This window comes from Cervus canadensis, chromosome 7, assembly GCF_019320065.1.
Source record: "Cervus canadensis isolate Bull #8, Minnesota chromosome 7, ASM1932006v1, whole genome shotgun sequence".
NCBI classification, from domain to species: Eukaryota; Metazoa; Chordata; class Mammalia; order Artiodactyla; family Cervidae; genus Cervus; species Cervus canadensis.
Genome location: NC_057392.1, coordinates 28402688 through 28425220, shown reverse-complemented (window position 1 = coordinate 28425220; position 22533 = coordinate 28402688). Strand labels below are relative to the sequence as shown.

The 22533-nt window shown below is 37.7% G+C and overlaps 1 protein-coding gene across 4 annotated transcripts in view; it reads right to left on the bottom strand.

Moving 5' to 3' along the window:
- The window catches only part of PIK3R4 (phosphoinositide-3-kinase regulatory subunit 4), an 85061-nt gene that overhangs the window by 54780 nt on the left and 7748 nt on the right, over positions 1-22533 (bottom strand). For all 4 annotated transcript variants that reach the window (XM_043474746.1, XM_043474745.1, XM_043474749.1 and 1 more), the window contains exons 3-6: positions 18866-18999; positions 17135-17717; positions 12684-12818; positions 9743-9964 (exon numbers count right to left, since the gene is read on the bottom strand). In XM_043474746.1, coding sequence (XP_043330681.1) covers positions 9743-9964; positions 12684-12818; positions 17135-17717; positions 18866-18999 — 1074 coding nt within the window. The remainder of the gene's footprint in view (positions 1-9742; positions 9965-12683; positions 12819-17134; positions 17718-18865; positions 19000-22533) is intronic.

The following is a 22533-nucleotide window of genomic DNA, read 5'->3' as shown; positions in this document are numbered from 1 at the left end:
CACCAATGCCAATCACCAAGAAATTCTGCGACACCAAGGGGAAAAAGATCCTATAAGCTTACAGAAAGAAAAATACAGATCCCCTAAAAAGGAAGTGGAATCAGACTGGCATCAGATGATCTTCAGCACCCATGCAGGCTAGAACACAACAGGGCAAGATCTTCAAGATTATGGAAGATATTTTATACCCAAACTGTCAATAAAATAAGGATACAAAAATGAGTCATCGTGAGACATGCAAGAACTATATGTGGTTAACTCCCATGCAAACATTTCTAAGAAAGTTTCTTGAGGATATTTTCCAACAAAATGAGGAAAATGTAGAAAGACAAAATGGTAGCTATAAACCAAGAATTCAAGGGGGAAAAAGGATAATAGCTAGTAAAGACATAGAAATCAATCAGCCCAAATTAAAACTAAAAGTCAATAAACTTCAAAAATGTTATTAAGAAGAAAAATGGAAGAGATTATAAGCAATAGATAAAACTAGTAAGAAAGAAGCTAGATATTATAGACAGAGTGAAGAAAGTATATTTTCTCTCTAAAAGGAAAACAAAAAACTCAAACTCCAGGACAAAAAAAAAACAACTGCTCAAGAAAGTCATAGTGTAAAAATGAGATAAATTAAAATGTACTGTGTATTTTGTTGTTTGCAGAGGATAGAAAAAAGAATCCATTGACCTTGATGCTATAGACAGTCTCATCAAGTGATAAGAGTCATGGCATCAGAACTGTGGTGACTTGATAGGGATTGCATTGAATCTATAGATTGTTTTGGGTAGTATACTCATTTTCACAATATTGATTCTTCTGATCCATGAACAGGGTATATTTCTCCATCTATTTGTGTCTTCTTTGATTTCTTTCATCAGTGTTTTATAGTTTTCTATGTATAGGTCTTTTGTTTCTTTAGGTAGATATACTCCTAAGTATTTTATTCTTTTTGTTGCAATGGTGAATGGTACGTTTCTTTAATTTCTCTTTCTGCTTTCTCATTGTTTGGGTATAGGAATGCAAGGGATTTCTGTGTTAATTTTATATCCTGCAACTTTACTATATTCATTGATTAGCTCTAGTAATTTTCTGGTAGAGTCTTTAGGGTTTTCTATGTAGAGGATCATGCCATCTGCAAACAGTGAGAGTTTCACTTCTTCTTTTCCTATCTGGATTCCTTTTATTTCTTTTACTGCTCTGATTGCTGTGGTCAACACTTCCAAAACTATGTTGAATAGTAGTGGTGAGAGTGGGCACCCTTGTCTTGTTCCTGATTTTAGGGGAAATGCTTTCAATTTTTCACCATTGAGGATAATGTTTGCTATGGGTTTGTCGTATATAGCTTTTATTATGTTGAGGTATGTTCCTTCTATGCCTGCTTTCTGGAAAGTTTTTATCATAAATGCATGCTGAATTTTGTCAAAGGCTTTTTCTGCATCTATTGAGATAATCATATGGACTTTATCTTTCAATTTGTTAATGTGGTGTATACAGAACTAGAACAAATAATTTCACAATTTGTATGGAAATACAAAAAACCTCAAATAGCCAAAGCGATCTTGAGAAAGAAGAATGGAACTGGAAGAATCAACCTGCCTGATTTCAGGCTCTACTACAAAGCCACAGTCATCAAGACAGTATGGTACTGGCACAAAGACAGAAATATAGATCGATGGAACAAAATAGAAAGCCCAGAGATAAATCCACATACCTATGGACACCTTATCCTCGACAAAGGAGGCAAGAATATACAATGGAAAAAAGACAACCTCTTTAACAAGTGGTGCTGGGAAAACTGGTCAACCACTTGTAAAAGAATGAAACCGGAACACTTTCTAACACCACACACAAAAATAAACTCAAAATGGATTAAAGATCTAAATGTAAGACCAGAAACTATAAAACTCCTAGAGGAGAACACAGGCAAAACACTCTCTGACATAAATCACAGCAGGATCCTCTATGACCCACCTCCCAGAATATTGGAAATTAAAGCAAAAATAAACAAATGGGACCTAATGAAACTTAAAAGCTTTTGCACAACAAAGGAAACTATAAGCAAGGTGAAAAGACAGCCCTCAGAATGGGAGAAAATAATAGCAAATGAAGCAACAAAGGATTAATATCAAAAATATACAAGCAACTCCTGCAGCTCAATTCCAGAAAAATAAATGACCCAATCAAAAAGTGGGCCAAAGAACTAAACAGACATTTCTCCAAATAAGACATCCCGATGGCTAACAAACACATGAAAAGATGCTCAACATCACTCATTATCAGAGAAACGCAAATCAAAACCACAATGAGGTACCATTACACACCAGTCAGAATGGCTACTATCCAAAAGCCTACAAGCAATAAATGCTGGAGAGGGTGTGGAGAAAAGGGAACCCTCTTACACTGTTGTGGGAATGTGAACTAGTACAGCCACTATGGAGAACAGTGTGGAGATTCCTTAAAAAACTGGAAACAGAACTGCCATATGACCCAGCAATCCCACTCCTGGGCATACACACCGAGGAAACCAGATCTGAAAGAGACATGTGCACCCCAATGTTCATCGCAGCACTGTTTATAATAGCCAGGACATGAAAGCAACCTAGATGCCCATCAGTAGACAAATGGATGAGGAAGCTGTGGTACATATACACCATGGAATATTACTCAGCCATTAAAAAGAATTCATTTGAATCAGCTCTAATGAGATGGATGAAACTGGAGCCCATTATACAGACTGAAATAAGCCAGAAAGATAAACACCAATACAGTATACTAACACATATATATGGAATTTTAAAAGATGGTAATGATAACCCTATATGCAAAACAGAAAAAAGAGACACAGATGTATAGAACAGACTTTTGGACTCTGTGGGAGAAGGCGAGGGTGGGATGATCTGAGAGAATAGCACTGAAACAAGTATACTATCAAGGGTGAAACAGATCACCAGCCCAGGCTGGATGCATGAGACAAGTGCTCAGGGCTGGTGCACTGGGAAGACCCAGAGGGATGGAATGGGGGGCGGGAGGGGGGATCGGGATGTGAAACACATGTAAATCCATGGCTGATTCATGTCAATGTATGGCAAAAACCACTACAATACTGTAAAGTAATTAGCCTCCAACTAATAAAAATAAATGGAAAAAAAAAAAAAAAAGAACTGTGGTAAGCAATTATAAATACAGTCCACTACTTGGTTCTAAAGTCAATAAAATTTAAACACTCATGTAAATTATTTTGAATTTTCAGAATCAGTCTATACAAGCAGAAGAGACTTCATTATGATTACAGAATTTAAATATTATCAACTATAAAAATGCAATTGTTGGTTGAAGTATCAACAAACAGAAGAAGCAGAAAGAAAGAAAATGATAAAAAAGGAATGAAGGAAGGGAAGAAGGGAAACACAAAATTCTTTGCAGTCCAAATCAGAAGACCAATTAAGAAAGAACTGAATTATTTAAAGTTATAAAAACAACAAACCAAAAACAACCACGTGAACATACTGATCAACAACTCAAAACAGAGAAGACAAGAAGGACCAGATTATGATATGAGTGAGTTAACTCTTCATCTGGCATAGAAAAAAGTTGAGAGATAAAGTATAAAGTTGATACTCCTAAAAAGAATAATATGAAAATACTATATAAGATAGCAATAGTCACCTGAAGATATCAAACCAGAACCACACACCAGAGTAAGCGCCTCTGGAAAGTGCAACTACTGCCTTTCATACATTACTTCTTATATTTTGAGTAATTTGCAAAAATATATTTCCCTTATAACGGACAAAGAATTTTAGAATTGTTTTCAGTAGTAAAAGAAAAAACACTGTCTAAAATTCCAGTGAATTATATTTAGAAACTTTACAAACTAAAACGTGTAACAAACTAAAATAGCTCAAAATATTTTGGAAAAGAAGACTGACATTTGGGGAGCTTATTCTACCAGATACTAAAGTTGCTTATAAATATATAATAATTAAAATATAACTATAAAGAGTATAATATTGAGAAGTGAATTTTAAAAAAATCAATGGAATAGGATACCTAGAAAAGTGACCCTAAAAGATATATGCATGCAATTGATGATAACAGAAGCTTCACAAATAAATGGAAAATAAATGAAATGTTTAGTAAATAGTGTTGGGAAAATTGGTTACATTCCTGAGAAAAACTGAGATTTCACCTCATACCACAGCCCCAAATAAAGACTAATTAAGCAGTTCATGCTATGCTGTGCTTAGTCACTCAGTCATGTCCAACTCTCAGCAACCCCATGGACTGTAGCCCGCCAGGCTCCTCTGTCCATGGGATTCTCCAGGTAAGAATACTAGAGTGGGTCGCTATGCCCTCCTCCAGGGGATCTTCCCAACCCAGAGATCGAATCCAGGTCTCCTGCATTGCAAGCCAGATTCTTACTTCTATTAAAAAAATAAAGCTTTAATACAAAAAAAAGGCATGCACCCAATGTATAATTAACCTAATTCTGGAATGGAAAAAGATTTAAGTGCAAAAGTAAAAAAAAAAAAAAAAAAAAAATCAAGAAGGAAAAGATCAAATAAGTTGACAACACTAAAATTATTTTAAATGACATAAAAAATAATAGTCAAGTTATCTGAGAAAAGGTTATTTGCCATAGAAGTGATAAAATGTTGTTTTTAATGTATATATAAAAGGCTCAAAAAAATTATAAGAAAAGCATAACACCATCCAAAAATGGGAGCCAAAATAATAAATTAAAAATTCACAGAATTTTTATTTTATTTTATTTCAAAGAAATATGAACGAGTAATCAACATGAGGAATTTTTTGCACCTTCAATGATAAGCAAATAAATATACATCAAAACAAGTCATCACTTTAAGCTACCAACAAAGACTGACTGAAGCCTATTCCATACTGGAAGGCTGTGCAGTACTATTGAACAATGCCCACCAGAGTAGACAATGATATTAGCTCTTTGAAAAGCTTACAAAATGTGCCAAGTTCTAAAAATATACTCATATTATTTAACTCAGTAATTAAAATTTCTGACTCCCAACCTGAGAAAATAATCAGAAAATATTAAATGGTTATGTGTATAATTGAAGGCAGTAGGAGAAGCGGACAACAGAGGATGAGATGGTTGGATGGCATCACCGACTCAATGGACATGAATTTGGGTAAATTCTGGGAGTTGATGATGGACAGGGAGCCCTGGCATGCTGCAGTCCATGGGGTTGCAGAGTCAGACACAACTGAGCAACTAAACTGAACAGATGTGTATCATATATGTTGACCAAAGTAAAAATAATTTAAATATTCAAAAGAACAGTTCATTAAATTTTGGTAAAACTATAATAAAATATTTCTACTTGTTAAATTATGGTTTCAAAGAATTTTTAATAACATAAGAAAATGTTCAGAATATACATGTTACTAGATAAAGGTGTAAAAAATAACAAGACTGAAAAATAATATAATACATACAGAGCACTTAGGGGCTAGGCATTATTACACTGTTAATTTTATCTTCAAAACAACTAGTGGGTTAGCTAATATTATTATCCTCATTTTACAGGCAGGGAAACAAAGGCACACAGAAGATTAAATGATTTCCCCTAGAACCACAACCAGTAGGTGACAAAGCCAGGACTTGAACCTAGCAATCTGGTGTCAAGAGTGGCTGCTCTTACAAACTCGATGCAAGTGTTCAAGAGCAACCAACTCAAAGCAAGATCCTTCTATGACCCACCTCCTAGAGTAATGGAAACAAAAACAAAAATAAACAAGTGGGACCTAAATAAACTTAAGAGCTTTTGCACAACAAAGGAAGCTATAAGCAAGGTGAAAAGACAATGCTCAGAGTGGGAGAAAATAATAGCAAATGAAACAACTGACAAAGAATTAATTTCCAAAACATATAAGCAGCTCATACAAGCAAAACCAGAAAAACAAACAACCCAGTCAAAAAGTGGGAAAAGATCTAAACAGAGATTTCTCCAAAGAAGACATACAGATGGCCAGCCAACACATGAACAGACGCTCAACATCACTTATTATTTCCCCTGGTAGCTCAGATGGTAAGGAATCTGCCTGCAAGGCGGGAGATCCAGGTTTGATCCCTAGACTGGAAAACCTCCTGGAGGAGGGAATGGCAACCTACTCCAGTATTCTTGCCTAGAGAATTCCACAGACTGAGGGGCCTGGTGGGCTACAGTCCACGGGGTCACAAAGAGTCAGACACGACTAAGTGATTACTAGAGAAATTCAAATCAAAACTACAATGAGATATCACCTCACACTGGTCAGAATGGCCAACATTAAGAAGTCTACAAACAATAAATGCTGCACAGGGTGTGGAGAAAAGGGAACGCTCTTGCACTGTTGGTGGGAATGTAAAAGGATATAGCCACTATGGAAGACGGTGTGGAGATTTCTTAGAAAAACTAGAAATAAAACCACCATGCTGCTAAGCTGCTGCTAAGTCACTTCAGTCGTGTCCGACTCTATGCGACCCCATAGATGGCAGCCCACCAGGCTCCGCCATATGATGCAATCTCACTCCTAGGCATATACCCTGAGGAAAACAAAATTGAAAAAAGACACATGTACCCCAGTGTTCATTGCAGCACTACTTACAATAGCTAGAACATGGAAGCAACCTAGATGTCCATCAACAGGTGAATGGATAAAGCAGCTGTGGCGGGCGGGGGGTGGGGGGTGGGGGTGGTAATGGAATATTACTAAGCCATAAAAAGGAATGCTATTGAGTCAGTTCTAATGAGGTGGATGAAACTAGAGCCTATTATACAGAGTGAAGTAAGTCAAGAAGAGAAAGATAAATATAATTTACTAACGCATATATATGGAATATAGAAAGACAGTACCAATCAATTTGTTTGTAGGGCAGCAATGGAGAAACAGACATAGAAAACAGACTTGTAGACATGGGGTAGGGGAGTGGGGGGAGAGAGTGAGATGTATGGAGAGTAACATGGAAACTTTCATTATCACATGTAAATAGACAGCCAGTGGGAATTCGCTGTATGATGCAGGGGACTCAAACAGGGGCTCTGCGTCAACCTAGAGGGGTGGGTGAGGAGGGAGACGGGAGGGAGGTTCAAAAGGGAGGGGACATATGTATACCTATGGCTGATTCATGTTGATGTTCAGCAGAAAACAACAAAATTCTGTAAAGCAATTACCCTTCAATTAAAAAAATAAAAAAACAGTGCCACTCTTAGCCAGTACATAACATATGCCTCACAGCATATATGGCAGAATGGGATGATGGGTGGAAAGAGGAGGCAAGGATGACCCAGAGGAAAGGAAAAAACAAAACCTTAACGGAGGCTGTACATGGGCTGGAGAACTGGAGGGGAGTTGTTTTAAGGCTTTTAGATCTTCCAATTTTTCTACATCTATGCTAAGTTGTGTCGGACTCTTTGCAACCCTGTGGACTGTAGCCCGCCAGGCTCTTCTGTCCATGGGGATTCTCCAGGCATGAATACTGGAGTGGGTTGCCAGGCCCTCCTCCAGGATCGTGACTGAGGGATCAAACCCATATCTCTTATGTCTCCTGCATTGGCAGGCAGCTTCCTTGCAACTAGTACCACATGGGAAGTCCAATTTTTCTATAGCAAGCATGTATTAACTTTTATACACAAAAAATAAATGAAAATTACTTTAAAAGTAAAAAAAGATGACCCATAACTACAATGACCCAGAGAGGTGGGATGGGGAGGGAGATGGGAGGGGGGTTCAGGATGGGGAACACATGTAAATCCATGGCTGATTCATATCAGTGTATGGCAAAAACCACGACAATATTGTAAAGTAATTAGCCTCCAACTAATATAAATAAATGAAAAAAAAAGAAAAAAGAACATAAAGGCCGTGTTTCAAAATACACATGGGGGCTTCCCTGGTGGTCCAGAGGGTAAGACTCCACCTTGCAGTAAGCACAAGGGACATGGGTTCCACCCCTGGTAGGGGAAGATTCCGCATGCTCTGCAACAGCTAAGCCCGTGCGCCACACTACTGAGCTCGTGCCCTAACGCCTGGAAGTTGCAACTCCTGAGCCTGTGCGCTGCAACTGCGGAAGCCATGCGCCCGGAGCTTGCGCTCCACGACAAGAGCAGTCAGCAATGAGAAACCCATGCTCCACGACAAGAGCAGCCACGGCAATGAGAAGCCCACGCTCCACGACAAGAGCAGTCCTCGCTCGCTGCAACTAGAGAAGCCTGAGTGCAGCAACAAAGACCGTCCAACATATAAAAAACAGAAAGCCCAAAAATAAAATAAATAAATCAACAAATCTGGTTTTTTTACATCTACATGAATTGACCAATAGATGAAGTTTCAAGAATTACCTTTTCCAAAGAAAAGAAATAAAAATAAGATTACTTAAAGGAGACAGCAAGACAGAAAGAGGTGAGAAGCAAAGCATACTGTGTTCAGGAGTTGAGTTAGATGGAGTCCAAGACGAAGGCTGAGATGAATCAATAAGCTAATGCAAAAGTTAAAAACAAACTAGAAAGGTCTGAAGAGAGGAGGTACAGTAATCTCCAGTTATAACAAGCAAGAACAGTAATTTCAAGACTTCTGAAAAGTAGGAAGTATCCTTTTTTCTACAACATTATACAGTAATATTAGCAGAAATAGGAATACTATTGCTAAATGAGTTTCTTTCCTATTTTTATTTTACAGGAAAAACATCAAACAGCAAACCTTTTATCAGTTACTTTCCCAGATTACTGAAAATCAAAATCTATAAATCCCACAGCTTCTGCTACTACATGAGAAAGTCTGGATACCTGCAAAGCTTCCCAGTGTGCAGAAGAGTGTTTAAGCTTTTTGAGTTAATAGACAAGTTTTACAATCATGTATAAAATGATAAATAAAGAGTTAGTGGGTAATTGTAATAATATGGCTTTAGCATATAATATTTCATAAATAACAAACCTAAAATTGAAAAGGTCAGCACAATCAGGTGGAAAATGATCAGTTACTACTACAAAATGAAAAATAGTAAATCTTAGTGTAGAATATGACTTAATCTACTCAAAATAAGTTGATTTCTTTCTAATTTTGAATCTAAATGCAACAGGAATCATATGCAGATAAAATACAAGATTATTTCTCTTCTTTAGATAAATCTGAAAATTAAGAATTCAAACATTTTGAAAAAATAGTGGGAAAAAAGTCGACCAATTCTTCAAAAATTTTTGGTTTTACAACAAGCAAAGCCTCTAAGCTTCCTAATTAGACTGATTTTCAATCATAACTATACTTTGTTATTTTCTGATTGCAAAAGTGACGCATGTTTACTATAGAAAATTTGACAGATATGGAAAAAAAAAAAAAAATCCAATTACCTGTAATCCCAGCCCCAGAGATAATCACTATTCACAACTTAGTATATTCAGCCTTTTTAATATATCATTTGTTATTATTATTACCTATACTCAACTGAGTTCAGTCACTTTAGTAATATTTCATGGTACTTTCCCAGGTCATTAAATATTTCTTCAAAACATACTTTTTAACGACTACATGGTATCCCTTTATATGCACGTATCAATCTCTTGATCGGCTAGGATATTTCCATCACCCAGAAGCATGAAGGACAGAAATACCAGGAATTCATTTCCTTATTAATGAAATCTGGTAGTACTATCACCTTTCAGACTGCATGGAAGTTATCTGTTTGAGAAGATAATCCAAATCTTAAAGATAAATTTAAAAACAAACAAAAACATACCAACTATACTATCAAAAAAAGCTCCACGCAGATGCCAATCATTTTTATCATTCAGGAAAGTGATCATGTGTGACAACAAAACATCATTGGCTTTCTGACGTCCAAAGAATACACACAACCGTGTTATCCCATTTTCCATTAAGGTTTGTTTCACGATATTTTCAGGGTCACTTAGCAAAGTGACAACTTTCTGCTGGACCATTTCATGTAAGGCTTGGAGCTCTAAAAAAAGAAAAAATAAAAATGTGATCAATTTTCTTTCCTCCAAACATATAGACCCAGTCTTTCTCAATCCTTGGAGGAAACAGAATGATTACAGAAGCCACCACAGAAAACCTACAATCACTAAGTTTTTCCACTACTCAAAGCTTTGAAGGATAGCTGGAAAAATGAAACATAGATTGAAAAACATAGTAATAAGCAGATGCTACAAGCATGGTTACTATCTCACTATTTACTAGCTCTATTTATGAGGCTCCAAGAAAAAAACTATGGGGAAGCACCAGAGAAAGATACTGTCCAGTAAGATCGACCTAAGGAAGTGAAACCACTTAAGACTGGTCAGGATATAATCTGATGGTACAGGTGTTGGTTAATTACAGTTTAGAAAGCCAGAAAACATACTGCAAGTCCTGACAAGACTTCACATGATCTGGCCACCACCTCCTTCTCTGATCTTATCTCCTACCCACCCTACCTTTTTCATTCATTTATTTAGGTAGTTGGTTGTCTTCCCCTTACTAAAACAGTCTCAAGAGAGCAGGGATCTCTTCTGTCTCACTTACCACCATATCCCTAAATGTTCACAGCAAGCACACAAACTGCCTTATGCAAAGCTCATTTAACAGTTATCCACTGACTAAATGAATGAAGGCAGAGCCCACTTCTGGTGCAGCCACTGCCAAGCGAGAAGGTGGTCTGAAAGACACAATTCTATATTCACGTTAAGAAAAACTTTAGATTAACTCCCCAAAAGTTTTATTGCCTAACTTCATTACTTAAAACGTCCAAGGACTTTTCCTGGTGGTCCTGCTGCTGCTGCTAAGTTGCTTCAGTCGTGTCCGACTCTGTGCGACCCCATAGACAGCAGCCCACCAGGCTCCCCCGTCCCTGGGATTCTCCAGGCAAGAACACTGGAGTGGGTTGCCATTTCCTTCTCCAATGCGTGAAAGTGAAGTCGCTCAGTCGTGTCCGACTCTAAGCGACCCCATGGACTGAAGCCTACCAGGCTCCCCCATCCCTGGGATTCTCCAGGCAAGAGTACTGGAGTGGGGTGCCACTGCTTTCTCCCTCCTGGTGGTCCAGGGGTTAAGAATTCACCTTGCAATGCAGGGGGCGTGGGTTTGAACCCTAGTCAGGGAACTAAGATCCTACATGCCCTGGAGCAACTAAGCCCATGCTCAACAACCAGAGTGCCCATGCACCAGCATGAAAGATCCCAATGACACAATGAAAATTCCGAGTGCCCCAACTAAGGCCCAATGCAGCCAAATAAATATTTTTTAAAAAATAAACAGTCCAATTACATGCTTATAGGATGTACAACAGTATTATTTTCTAAGCAATTCTGAGAATTTCCTTTCTGATACATTATTTCATAAGTTTAAAATTATTCCAGTGTCTTCAATTCCAAATAATATTTGTTGCATAAAATGATCCATTTAACAAGTAAATGAGACACTACAGCCATCTTCAGTTCAGTCGCTCAGTCGTGTCCAACTCTTTGCAACCCTGTGGACCACAGCACGCCAGGCCTCCCTGTCCATCACCAACTCCTGGAGTTTACTCAAACTCATATCCATCGAGTGGGTGATGCCATCCAACCATCTTATCCTCTGTCATCCCCTTCTCCTCCTGCTCTCAGTCTTTCCCGTCATCAGGGTCTTTTCCAATGAGTCAGCTCTTCGTATCAGGTGGCCAAGGTATTGGATTTCAGCTTCAACATCAGTCCTTCCAATGAACACTCAGGACTGATCTCCTTTAGGATGGACTGGTTGGATCTCCTTGGAGTCCAAGGGGCTCTCAAGAGTCTTCTCCAACACCACAGTTCAAAAGCATCAATTCTTCGGCGCTCAGCTTTCTTTATAGTCCAACTCTCACATCTATACATGACTACTGGAAAAACCATAGCAATGACTAGACAGACCTTTATTGACAAAGTAATATCTCTGCTTTTTAATACTGTCTAGGTTGGTCATAAGTTTCCTTCCAAGGAATAAGCGTCTTTTAATTTCATGACTGCAATCACCAACTGCAGTGATTTTGGAGCCCGAAAAAATAAAGTCTGCCACTGTTTCCACTGTTGCCCCATCTGAAAAGTAGATTTCTCTAGTTTTTCTGAACTAGAAATATCTTAGAAAACATTTTAGTATATTATTTGACTTACAAATATTTAACACAATAAACATTAACTAAAAGCCTGTTAAAAAGCTGTATGGATGTAGAGAAACGTGAGCCAGGGACAGACCTTACAGACTTCCCCATTACATTGTTCCTTTATGATAAAAGGTATGGGTTTTGATACAAGAATCATAGGTAGTATGAAATAAATACAGTTTATGACTGAGTATATGTCAGAATATACTCATATAAGTAGGAAAGGCTTAGATTCCTTAGCTATGGTGTTGTCAATGCTTTTTCCTTTATCCTATAATTATTGTAAAATTCAGCTAGCTTTGCTGTTGACACAAATCAATTCTGGCTGAAAAACTACTGAGCTGAGAATCTGTGGTGACAGGTTGGTCATTTTCTGGCTAGATAACAATGCAAAAGAACGAGTAGAAGAGAACAGTCAAACAATAGGAATCCTTTCCTCTATATATCTGGTATTCTTTCACTTTACATTAGAATTATAAAAGAGAGTTTGCTGCAAGTTCACATTCTAAGTAACAGCAATTCGTTATAAATTAACAGAAAATTCAGAAGAGAAAAATCATACTACCTGTGTCATAATTTCCATTGGGGTGTGTAACTTCATCTATTTCTTCACTATTTGGGTCATTTTCCATATTGAGATTTTTCAACTGTACTAATTCCAGGAATCTCAAAGCTGTTTCTGCCAGCAGAGCTATGTTTTCTATAAAAGGGAGAAAATTTATAATAATTATAATCATAAATTTGTATAATGCTTATAACTTATCTTCCCTAAATCTTAATACATATAAATAATAAATCATAAAACTAAAGAAAAGCAGGACTTTCCAATTTAGCACTTAACCTAATCTGACTTTTAGTGACTGATCTCATAATCTACAACTATACCCAAACTACCAGTTTTAATAATAAAACATAAACTTCTTTTAAAAATACAGAAATGTATAACATGATAACTACAGTTAACATTGCTATATGGTATATATGAAAGTTATTGGAGTAAATCCTAAGAGTTCTCATTACAAGGAAAAATATTTTTTTTCATTGCTTTTTATTATATCTTTGTGAGACGATGGGTGCTAACTAAAGTTACTACAGTAATCACTTTACAATATATATAAATCAGGCCATTATCCTGTACATCTTAAAACTATATAGTGATGTATGTCAATTACATCTCAGTAAAACTGGAAAAAATACCAAATAACCAAAATATAGCCCTTAAATCATTTGAAGCAAAAAAAAAGCTTAATTCTTCCACAAAGACTTATCTCTTCAACAGCATCATGCTGAGTAAGAGACACACAGCAGGCTACCAGAGAAACACATTTCACATTAAATTAAAAAGCCAACCTTTAGGATCACCTAGAGCCTGGCTCAGACCTCAACCCCGACACTTAGAGCTGACTGCTCAGCCAATCTGAGTCTCAGTTTCCTCACACATAACTGAGTCAGGACTACCTCAGAGGCCCACTACCCACACGCATCAACCCTTAAGGGACTGCTTTACAGTGACCCCAGGGTTCCTGCTGAACCAGCGGGACGCTGTCTGCCACGCCCCTGCAGTGGCCCGCGTCCTCCCCTTTCTCACTGATCCTCTAAGACTATTCCCCCCTCCTCGCCGCTGTGAGAACACCTGCTCCGTAGTGCTGCTGCCACACCTGCTGCTGACTCTACCTGCTCTGGGCTTCCACCTTCCTCCTCCTCCCATCTTTATGTATTCCTGCCTCTATCCTTCCCCTCTCACTTCCATGCTTAAATGTGACCACACCCTCAGAGACATACTTTCTTTTCTCAGCAGTCAGTGGCACTGAACATGAACTACCTCCTATTCATTCTAAGAGTCACTTTTTCTTCACTTTTTAACATCTCTGAAATAGAGATGCATCCCACCATAATTGATATTTTTTAGTCTATCAAATACAGCGATTCCCTTCATCATGGAGTCCCACCCCCTAGGCTTGCTAGGTTCAACACTTTTCTGAATAGAACAAAAATGTACCTCTAAGCAAACAAGTTATTGATACCTTGCAGCACCTACTCACCCTAAAGACAGGCGAATTCTATACCATTCTCTGATGATTCCAGATGAATACTCCCACTTTAATGAAAATATCTTTATTAGGAAAAGTCTCTTCTTTTCCTGGGCACCTCTCAAGTCTGAATAGATCTATTACTTATCTCCCCATTTATGCTCATGAACCACAGCACACTTGTCAGTTCACTTTACACAAGATACAAATCTATAGCAGCATCTTTTGAGTTTAAAAACACTATAAAAAAGAAAATTTTAATTGATTTTTAAACATTTATCATTATTGACACGTGTGGTTTAATGACACTTAGCCATACAAGTTCAAAGAGACTTCTGACTCTATGTAGAAACACAGCCTTCTCATGCTTACGCCACGGCTCACCATGGCCGGGTGGCACAGGGCACTGCAAGTCCTGACACTGACCCTAGGTCACCACGGCCTCTCACCCTGAGACCAGCAGACAGATAAAAGCAGGGTGCCTCAAAGTCAAGGTCCACACCCGCAGCTCTGAAAACTGAGAAAGAACCAGGCCTGGTACACTCTGGTGGTATCCCTCAGCCTCTCCCCTCCCCAACTCCTCAGCTGGGAAATGAAGACACTCTAATACCTACTGCTCAAGACTGGGGTGTCAGCTTTAACAGCTAGACAGACCTTAAAATCTTAGAATCCAGAACCTAGAACCTGGAGCCTATTACACAGAGTGAAGTAAGTCAGAGAGAGAAAGACAAACACTGTATATTAACGCAGACATATATGGAATTTAGAAAGACGGTACCAAAGGTCCTACATGCAGGGCACCAAAGGAGGCACAGACGGAAAGAACAGACTTCTGACTCAGCGGGAAAAGGCAAGGGTGGGATGATTAGAGAGAACAGCACTGAAACATATGCATTACCAAATGTGAAATAGATGACAAGTGCAAGTCCAATGCACACCCAAAGCGGGTGCTCTGGGACAACCCAGAGGGATGAGGTGGGGAGGAAGGTGGGAGGGAGGTTCAGGATGGGGCAGACACACGTATACCTGTGGCTGATACATGTTGATGTATGGCAGAGGCCATCACAATATTGTAAAGGAATTATTCTTCAGTTAAATTAATTAAAAAAAAAATAAAGAATCCAGAACCTATTTCAGAATCGCTGTATCTTATACAATTAACCCTTGCAACCATGAGCAGTACATGCCCTTACACAAAGCAGATTTTTCAATAAACAGTCGCTACTGTTTTTATGCTATGACTGCTAGTAAATGAATGTAAATATGATATATTAATATAATACCTACACATCAGAATCTTACCTATTCACTACAACTGAGAAAAGACTAAGACACACTCAGCCAAAAGTAGCTCATAATAGTCTAAAAAACACAGCCTGTTTTTAAAAACCATAGGCTTTTCTTTAATTTAATTTTATTCAGTACAATTAAGTTGATCCTTGAACAACATCTGAATTTTTCTCACTAATAAACTGAAATATTAATATTAAATAATATTAAATATTTTATATTTATATTACTAAATAATGTTAATAAATAACTCAACATTAAATTAAATTACAGCGTCACACAATCCATGACTGGCTGAAATCCAGATGCAGAACCATGGGCGGAGGGCCAACTATAAATTATAAGAGGAGTTTCAACCGTGTGGAGGGTCAGTATCCCTAAGCCCTATGTTGTTCAAGGGTCAACTGTATTTCTCTTTACCAAGTGAATTATAAACATGCTTTGTTCCAAATAATAAACCTGGATATGTCTTAAAAGAAATTCTGAATTTCCTAAGCCTAAAATTTACACCTATACAGCTATGGAAATCAGAAACCATAAATAGGCAGATGGATAAATATTTTTTAAAAAGCCAACAAGCACCAATCACTATGTGGATGTGTGTAGCCATAAAGACAAGAGTCCAAAGATCATTTCTCACATTCTATGAAAATAACAAGTAAATCATAAAATAATGAACTAATAATAATAATAAATAATAATAAACTAATAATCTTTCAAAAAAAGAGACATTATCATCACCACACATATGTCACACACTATTTACAAAGACTTCAGAATTCCTGATTTCCATCAGATTATATCTTAGAAATAAATCATGGAATTATGTGAATATTTCAATGACATTTTCCATGCAGAAATAAGCATTCAAAATTAATTTAGGGAGCTAAAAATACAAATCTGTATCACTTGATTTTATGAGTGAGAATTATTTACAAAAACAGGTAGATGTGTTAATGTAACACACCCACTTCACCACAAAGAAGTCACACTTCCTAAGCATCATAGTAACTGAGTGAGTGAAGTCGCTCTGTCGTGTCTGACTCTTTGTGACCCCACGGACTGTAGCCTACCGGGTTCCTCCATCCATTGGATTTTCCAGGCAAGAATACTGGAATGGGTTGCCATTTCCTTCTCCAGGAGATCTTCCCAACCCAGGGATTGAACCCGGGTCTCCCACATTGTAGGCAGACGCTTTACCGTCTGAGCCACCAGGGAAGCTGAAAGAACCTTCAAATTCAGTAACCTAACAGGCTAGATCCTTTTAACACCAAGCTACCCAGCAAAATTAACCTTTTTCAATAGCAATAGACTGTAATACCCTAATACTAATATTCAAGCAAACATATCTGTTCAGAGAAACTTTAGAAGGGCCCAAAGACACTAGATCAGAAGCACATAGTTGCAAACATCTTACTCCACATTAAATATAATATTTCCAATAAAGTCATAAAATTCTGTGCTATATATTTTTCACTTAATAACTGATCATTTCAAATAATGAGAGTACACACAAAGCTTGAGTTTCATGAACAGATCAGCTATAAATATTACCAAGATGTACACAAATAATCCAAGGACCAAAGTTCAAGGTTATCTTTCGAATTTCCAAAAATATCAGAGAAACAGGAGGTATTACGGTCAGTTACTAACTTCAGGATGTCAGTGGTCATTTATTGCGACAATAAGCTCTTACCAGCGTAGGCTAGCCTGACAATTGTGGCATCATCCTGGGCCAAGTGGGCTATGCCTGGCAGGATGTACTCTGGGTAAATGTTGACATCGTTGCGAGGAACCTCCTTCACAAGAGCAAGAACTTTAGTCAACGTCCTCAAGGCTTCGGCCCTCACTCTGGGAACAGAGTCATTGCTGAAATGCAAAAGATAAGGAGTAATACGATCCAAAAGAATTTCTACACTTAATCTTGGGGCCAAATGGAGAATAAGTTCCAAAGCGGCAAGCTTGGAGTCGCAGTATTTCAGGGTCTGCAGGCAGGACGTTATAACTGACACCAAGATAACCAGCCCATTCTCCTTGGGTTCTCCATCCACTTTCTCCAGCAGATCGTGTCCACAGAGATTGTGAATAATGTTGTCCAAATCCTTCCTTATAACCAGAATACGCTCATCTGCTGAAAGAAATGTTTCTTTGGCAAACTGGGCCATATAGGGCTGAAGAAAAGTGTAGAATATTTCAGGAAAGGCATTGCCACGTTGCTGCTTTAAGTAATCTTCTGCCTCTAAACGCTTATCTGGTTCACGGTGAATCATCTGAGTTACCTACACCAAGGGGAGAATGGGAGTAAAACACATATTTAAGAAAAGCAAATTAAATCAGACCAAAGCTACAACAGCAACTTACACGTGACTTAAAGGGATTCTGAGGTAATACTGACTCTTTCCAATCTTCACCTTTCAAACTACTTTCAGAACCTGACTACTGAGTAAAATGTGACTCTACTATCATCCTATAAAGCAAGAGGAAATCACGGAGTAACATACTCTAGACGGTCCAGACACATAAAGAGGATCAAGTCTTAAAAAGTAGTCAAATTCATTCCTTTTACAGCTAAGAAAAGGTAGGCCCAAATTCATAAAGTTACTTAGCCAACAGAACATGATAATGAGCGCCACACCAAGGACAGACAGGTATGCCAGCTCCTAAATCCAATGTACTGTTCACTGGACGTGAGCTAAACTGGCTTCCTCTGGAGCATCTTACTTTTTAATATTTGCCACTTTTAAGAGAAATCAAAATGCATGTTTCCCTACCTTACTAAAGAATGTTTTAAAGACACCATATAACCTTTCAATGGCTCAGACTCATCATCAGATGCATCAGTTACTGTAGTAAATGCTGTAAAAAAAAAAAAATCCCCTCAAACAGCAGTGTGGATATACAGCTGACGTGATCTCCCAGTATCCTTCACATCTGATCTGCTATACTAACGGGTGATTCAACAGCCCCCCTGCCAGACCTGCCCTCAGAGTCAAGGGAGGTCTACAAAGCTAGCTGCTTCTATATGAAATGCCCTGCTATTGCTGCATTACACTCAAGCTGATTCTCCTGTCTCCTCATTTTAGATATTTATCCTCTTCATTACCTACCAGCAAGCTCTATCTGGACAACCTAATGCCCAAGCACCTCCTTATTTCCTTCCAAATCTGTCCAAAGCAGAGTTAGGATTTTAATGGAAAGATGTGTGTGTATGTGTGTGTGTTTATAATACACAGTCAAATGAGCTCTGTGTCTAAGAAGGGGGAAAAATTAGACATTTCCGCTTAAGAAACTAAAAATGACAGAGGCTTATATTAGTCTATGGGGCTCTATTGCTTGTCACAAATTCAGAATGTTCCAGAGAACTAATATAAAAGGAAGAATATAATTCTATTTAAAACATTATGGTAAATATTTGCAGCATAGTTACCAATTCTCTGATACTGCGATCTTCGATTTTACTCAGCACCTGTTCAGGGAAAAACTGCCCGTTTCTATAGGCCAAAAGTTGAGAGAGATCAAACAGAGGCACGCCTTCTGTAAAAAGCTCAGCTATCACACAACCTGGAAAACAGCAGGGAATAATTCCATTAAAAATGAAATGCAAGAGATCATCAATACAAATCAAGAACTAGAGAATTCATGAAACTCAAGGTACAAAACTTCTTTAATGTAACATACAACTACAATCAAGCAAGGCAGAAAAAATGACTACTGCCCAATCATCAGTTTCCAGAAGTATGAAGTCAAAAAAGGTCTACTTAATTCTTCTCCTTCTTAGAAAAATTAAATTACTTCCTTGTTCAATAATTTAAAACAAATGTACTACACATACTTTATATATACACACGTATTAGGAGAGACAAGGATAGATTGAAAGTCAAAATACAGTGTTTTTATTATGATTTTATACACATTAAGCTCATAAGAAACTACTGAGAAGTTGTACCTGACAACTCATTTACTAACCATTAAACAAAAAGTTATCAGGTGCCTACCACTAGACTTTAACAGTGCATGAAACAGATAAAATCCCTGCCCTCATGAAGCTCTTATTCTAGAAGAGAGAAAGTAAACCAGCGAACACACACAATTATAAAATGGGAAGTGCTAAGAAGTGTGGTTGTAAGATTAAAGGGGGAAAAAAAAGATACCCTTCGTTGTGCACTTACATAATCTTCCAACAAGAAATGTACCTACATTCCCAAAAAGACAAAGCCGTTTCACTGAAACATCATGACACACATTTAACGAGCTTTAAGGAGACTGCTGAACAACCTGAGTCACAGCCTTGCACGTGCCGGTCCCTCTGCCTGGGACGCAACTCCATCGAGAATCTTCATGGCTTATACCTAAACCTCTTTCAGACCTTGAATCAAATGTCATCTTAGCAATATGGCATTTCTTGACTGCCCAGTTTAAAACTGCAAGACCCCTAACACAACTACCCCACCCTCAATACCTAGCACAATCCCCTTTCCCTGCTGTTTTTCCCCACAGCACCAAATGCCACATTTTATATTTTATGCATTTATTTCTTTACTATCCATATACCCACTAGAATGCAAACTCCATAGGGATTTTTGTCTATTTTGTTCACTAAAAGATCTCTAGCAACTAAGACAGTTCCTGATATATAATAAACATTCAATAAATTTCTTAATTTCTATCCATATAATATCAAGTTTTATAATAAAAAAAATAAAAATAGTTATTAAGAACACCAAAGCAAAAAGCAAACAGAAGAACTGAACAATACTATAAACTAGATCTAATGGAAATCAAAGAACACTCACTCCATCTAACAGAATACAAAATTCTTCTCAAGTACATTTGGCACACTCTCCAGATGAAACCATATGCTAGACCATAAAACAAGCTTCAGTGAGTTTTAAAGGACTGAAATCACAGAAATTATGTCCTTCAAACCACAATGGAATGGAATAAATCAGTAACAGCAGAAAAATCTGAAAAATTCACGAATATGTAGAATTAAACAACACATTCATAAATAACCAATGACCAAAGAAAACTTACAAAATACTTTGAGATAAATGAAAATGAAAGCAATATACAAAAATGTATGGGATGCAACTAAAGCAGCAGTTGGAGAAAATGTAAACTATAAACACCTATCTTGTAAAAGAGAAGCTCAAAACAGTAACCTAATCTTAACCTTGAGAAACAAACTGAAACCAAAGGAAAAAGAAGGAAAGGAAAACCAGAAATTGGGGGGAAAATTTATGCAATAGGGTATAAAATACACTAGAGACCATTAACAAAACCAAAAGCTCATGCATTGAAAAGCTCAACATAACTGACAAACGTTTACTGACATGACTCAAACTACTAAAATCAGATAGGAAAAAGGGGACATCACTACCAACCTCACAGAAATAAAAACAATTTTAGGGGAATAATTTAAACAAATGTATGCCTGCCAAAAATTAGACAAACTAAATCAAATGCACAGATTCCTAAAAAGATAAAGATTACCAAAGGTGACTTAAAAGAAAATCTGAATAGACCTTGTAAAGTGATGCAATTAGTAATTAAAAACCTCCCACAAAGAAAAACCTAAGCCAACTAAACAAGTGAATTCTGACAAACATTAAAATAATTAACAGCCATTCTTGACAAATCCTAACAAAACACAGAGGAGAAGGAGCACTTTCCAACTTATTCTATGAGGCCAATCTTACCCTAGTAGCACACTAGACAAAAGCATCATAATTAAAGAAAACTACACATTAATATCCCTGATATAAAAATCCTCCACAGAATATCAGCAAACTGCAGGCAGGAACTGAGGAGCCCACAGCAGTAGTAGTGAAGCTGCTCGGTCGTGCCCGACTCTTTGTGACCCCATGGACTGTGACTCCAGGCTCCTCCATCCATGGGGTTTTCCAACAAGCGTACTGGGGTGGGGTGCCATTTCCTTCTCCAGAAGAGTCCATACCAATAATAATAAACAAATTAGGGGAAAGAGAGGATACTTGAGCACACAGAATGCTGAAGGCCTACGGTGGAAGGTGCTGGAATTGGAAGATCATCACTTTGCAACCATCACAGTAAAGATCAAATAAGGCAAGAATGATTAACAGATGCCAAATCAAAGAGGAAATCGTGAGGACTGGCAGGATACTAGCATGGGGTTAAAAGTTTCTTCCCACAGGTTGCTTACTAACTGCAAGGGATTAAAAACAAAAATAAAAAGTAACTACAGATAGGAGAAATTGGGCAAGAATTTGACCACATGATCAAAGTAAACATCACCAATACATACCATTTGCTCCAGATACCATAGTATAAAGACATCATCACCTACACAGAGGCCCTGAGAATGAATAACCTGAATCTAATCACAAGCCTTCTTATATTAACAGTGCAAACAGAGGAAAACAACAGAATGGGAAAGACCAGAGACCTCTTCAAGAAAACTGGAGATACCAAGGAAATATATCATGCAAGGACAGGTACAATAAAGGACAGAAACGGTAGGAACCTAACAGAAGCAAAAGAGATTAAGAAGAGGTGGCAAGAATACACAGAACTATACAAAAAAGGTCTTAATGGCCCAGATAACTTACGATGGTGTGATCACTCATCTAGAGTCAGATATCCTGAACTGTGAAGTCAAGTGGACCTCAGGAAGGAAATTCCAGCTGAGCTATTTCAAACCCAAAGGGATGATGCTGTTAAAAGTGCTGCACTCAATATGCCAATAAATTTGGAAAACTCAGCAGTGGCCACAGGACTGGAAAAGGTCAGTTTTCATTCCAATCCCACAGAAGGGCATTGCCAAAGAATGTTCAAACTACCAAACAATTGCATTCATTTCACGTGCCAGCAAGGTAATGCTCAAAATCCTTCAACTTAGGCTTCAGCAGTACATGAGCCAAGAATTTCCAGATGTAAAAGCTAGATTTAGAAAAGGCAGAGGAACCAGAGATCAAATTACCAACATCCAATGAATCACAGAGAAAGCAAGGAAATTTCAGAAAAACATCTGTTTCACTGACTACACAAAAGCCTTTGACTGTGTGGATCACAACAAACTGCCGAAAAATTCTTCAAGAGATACCAGACCACCTTACC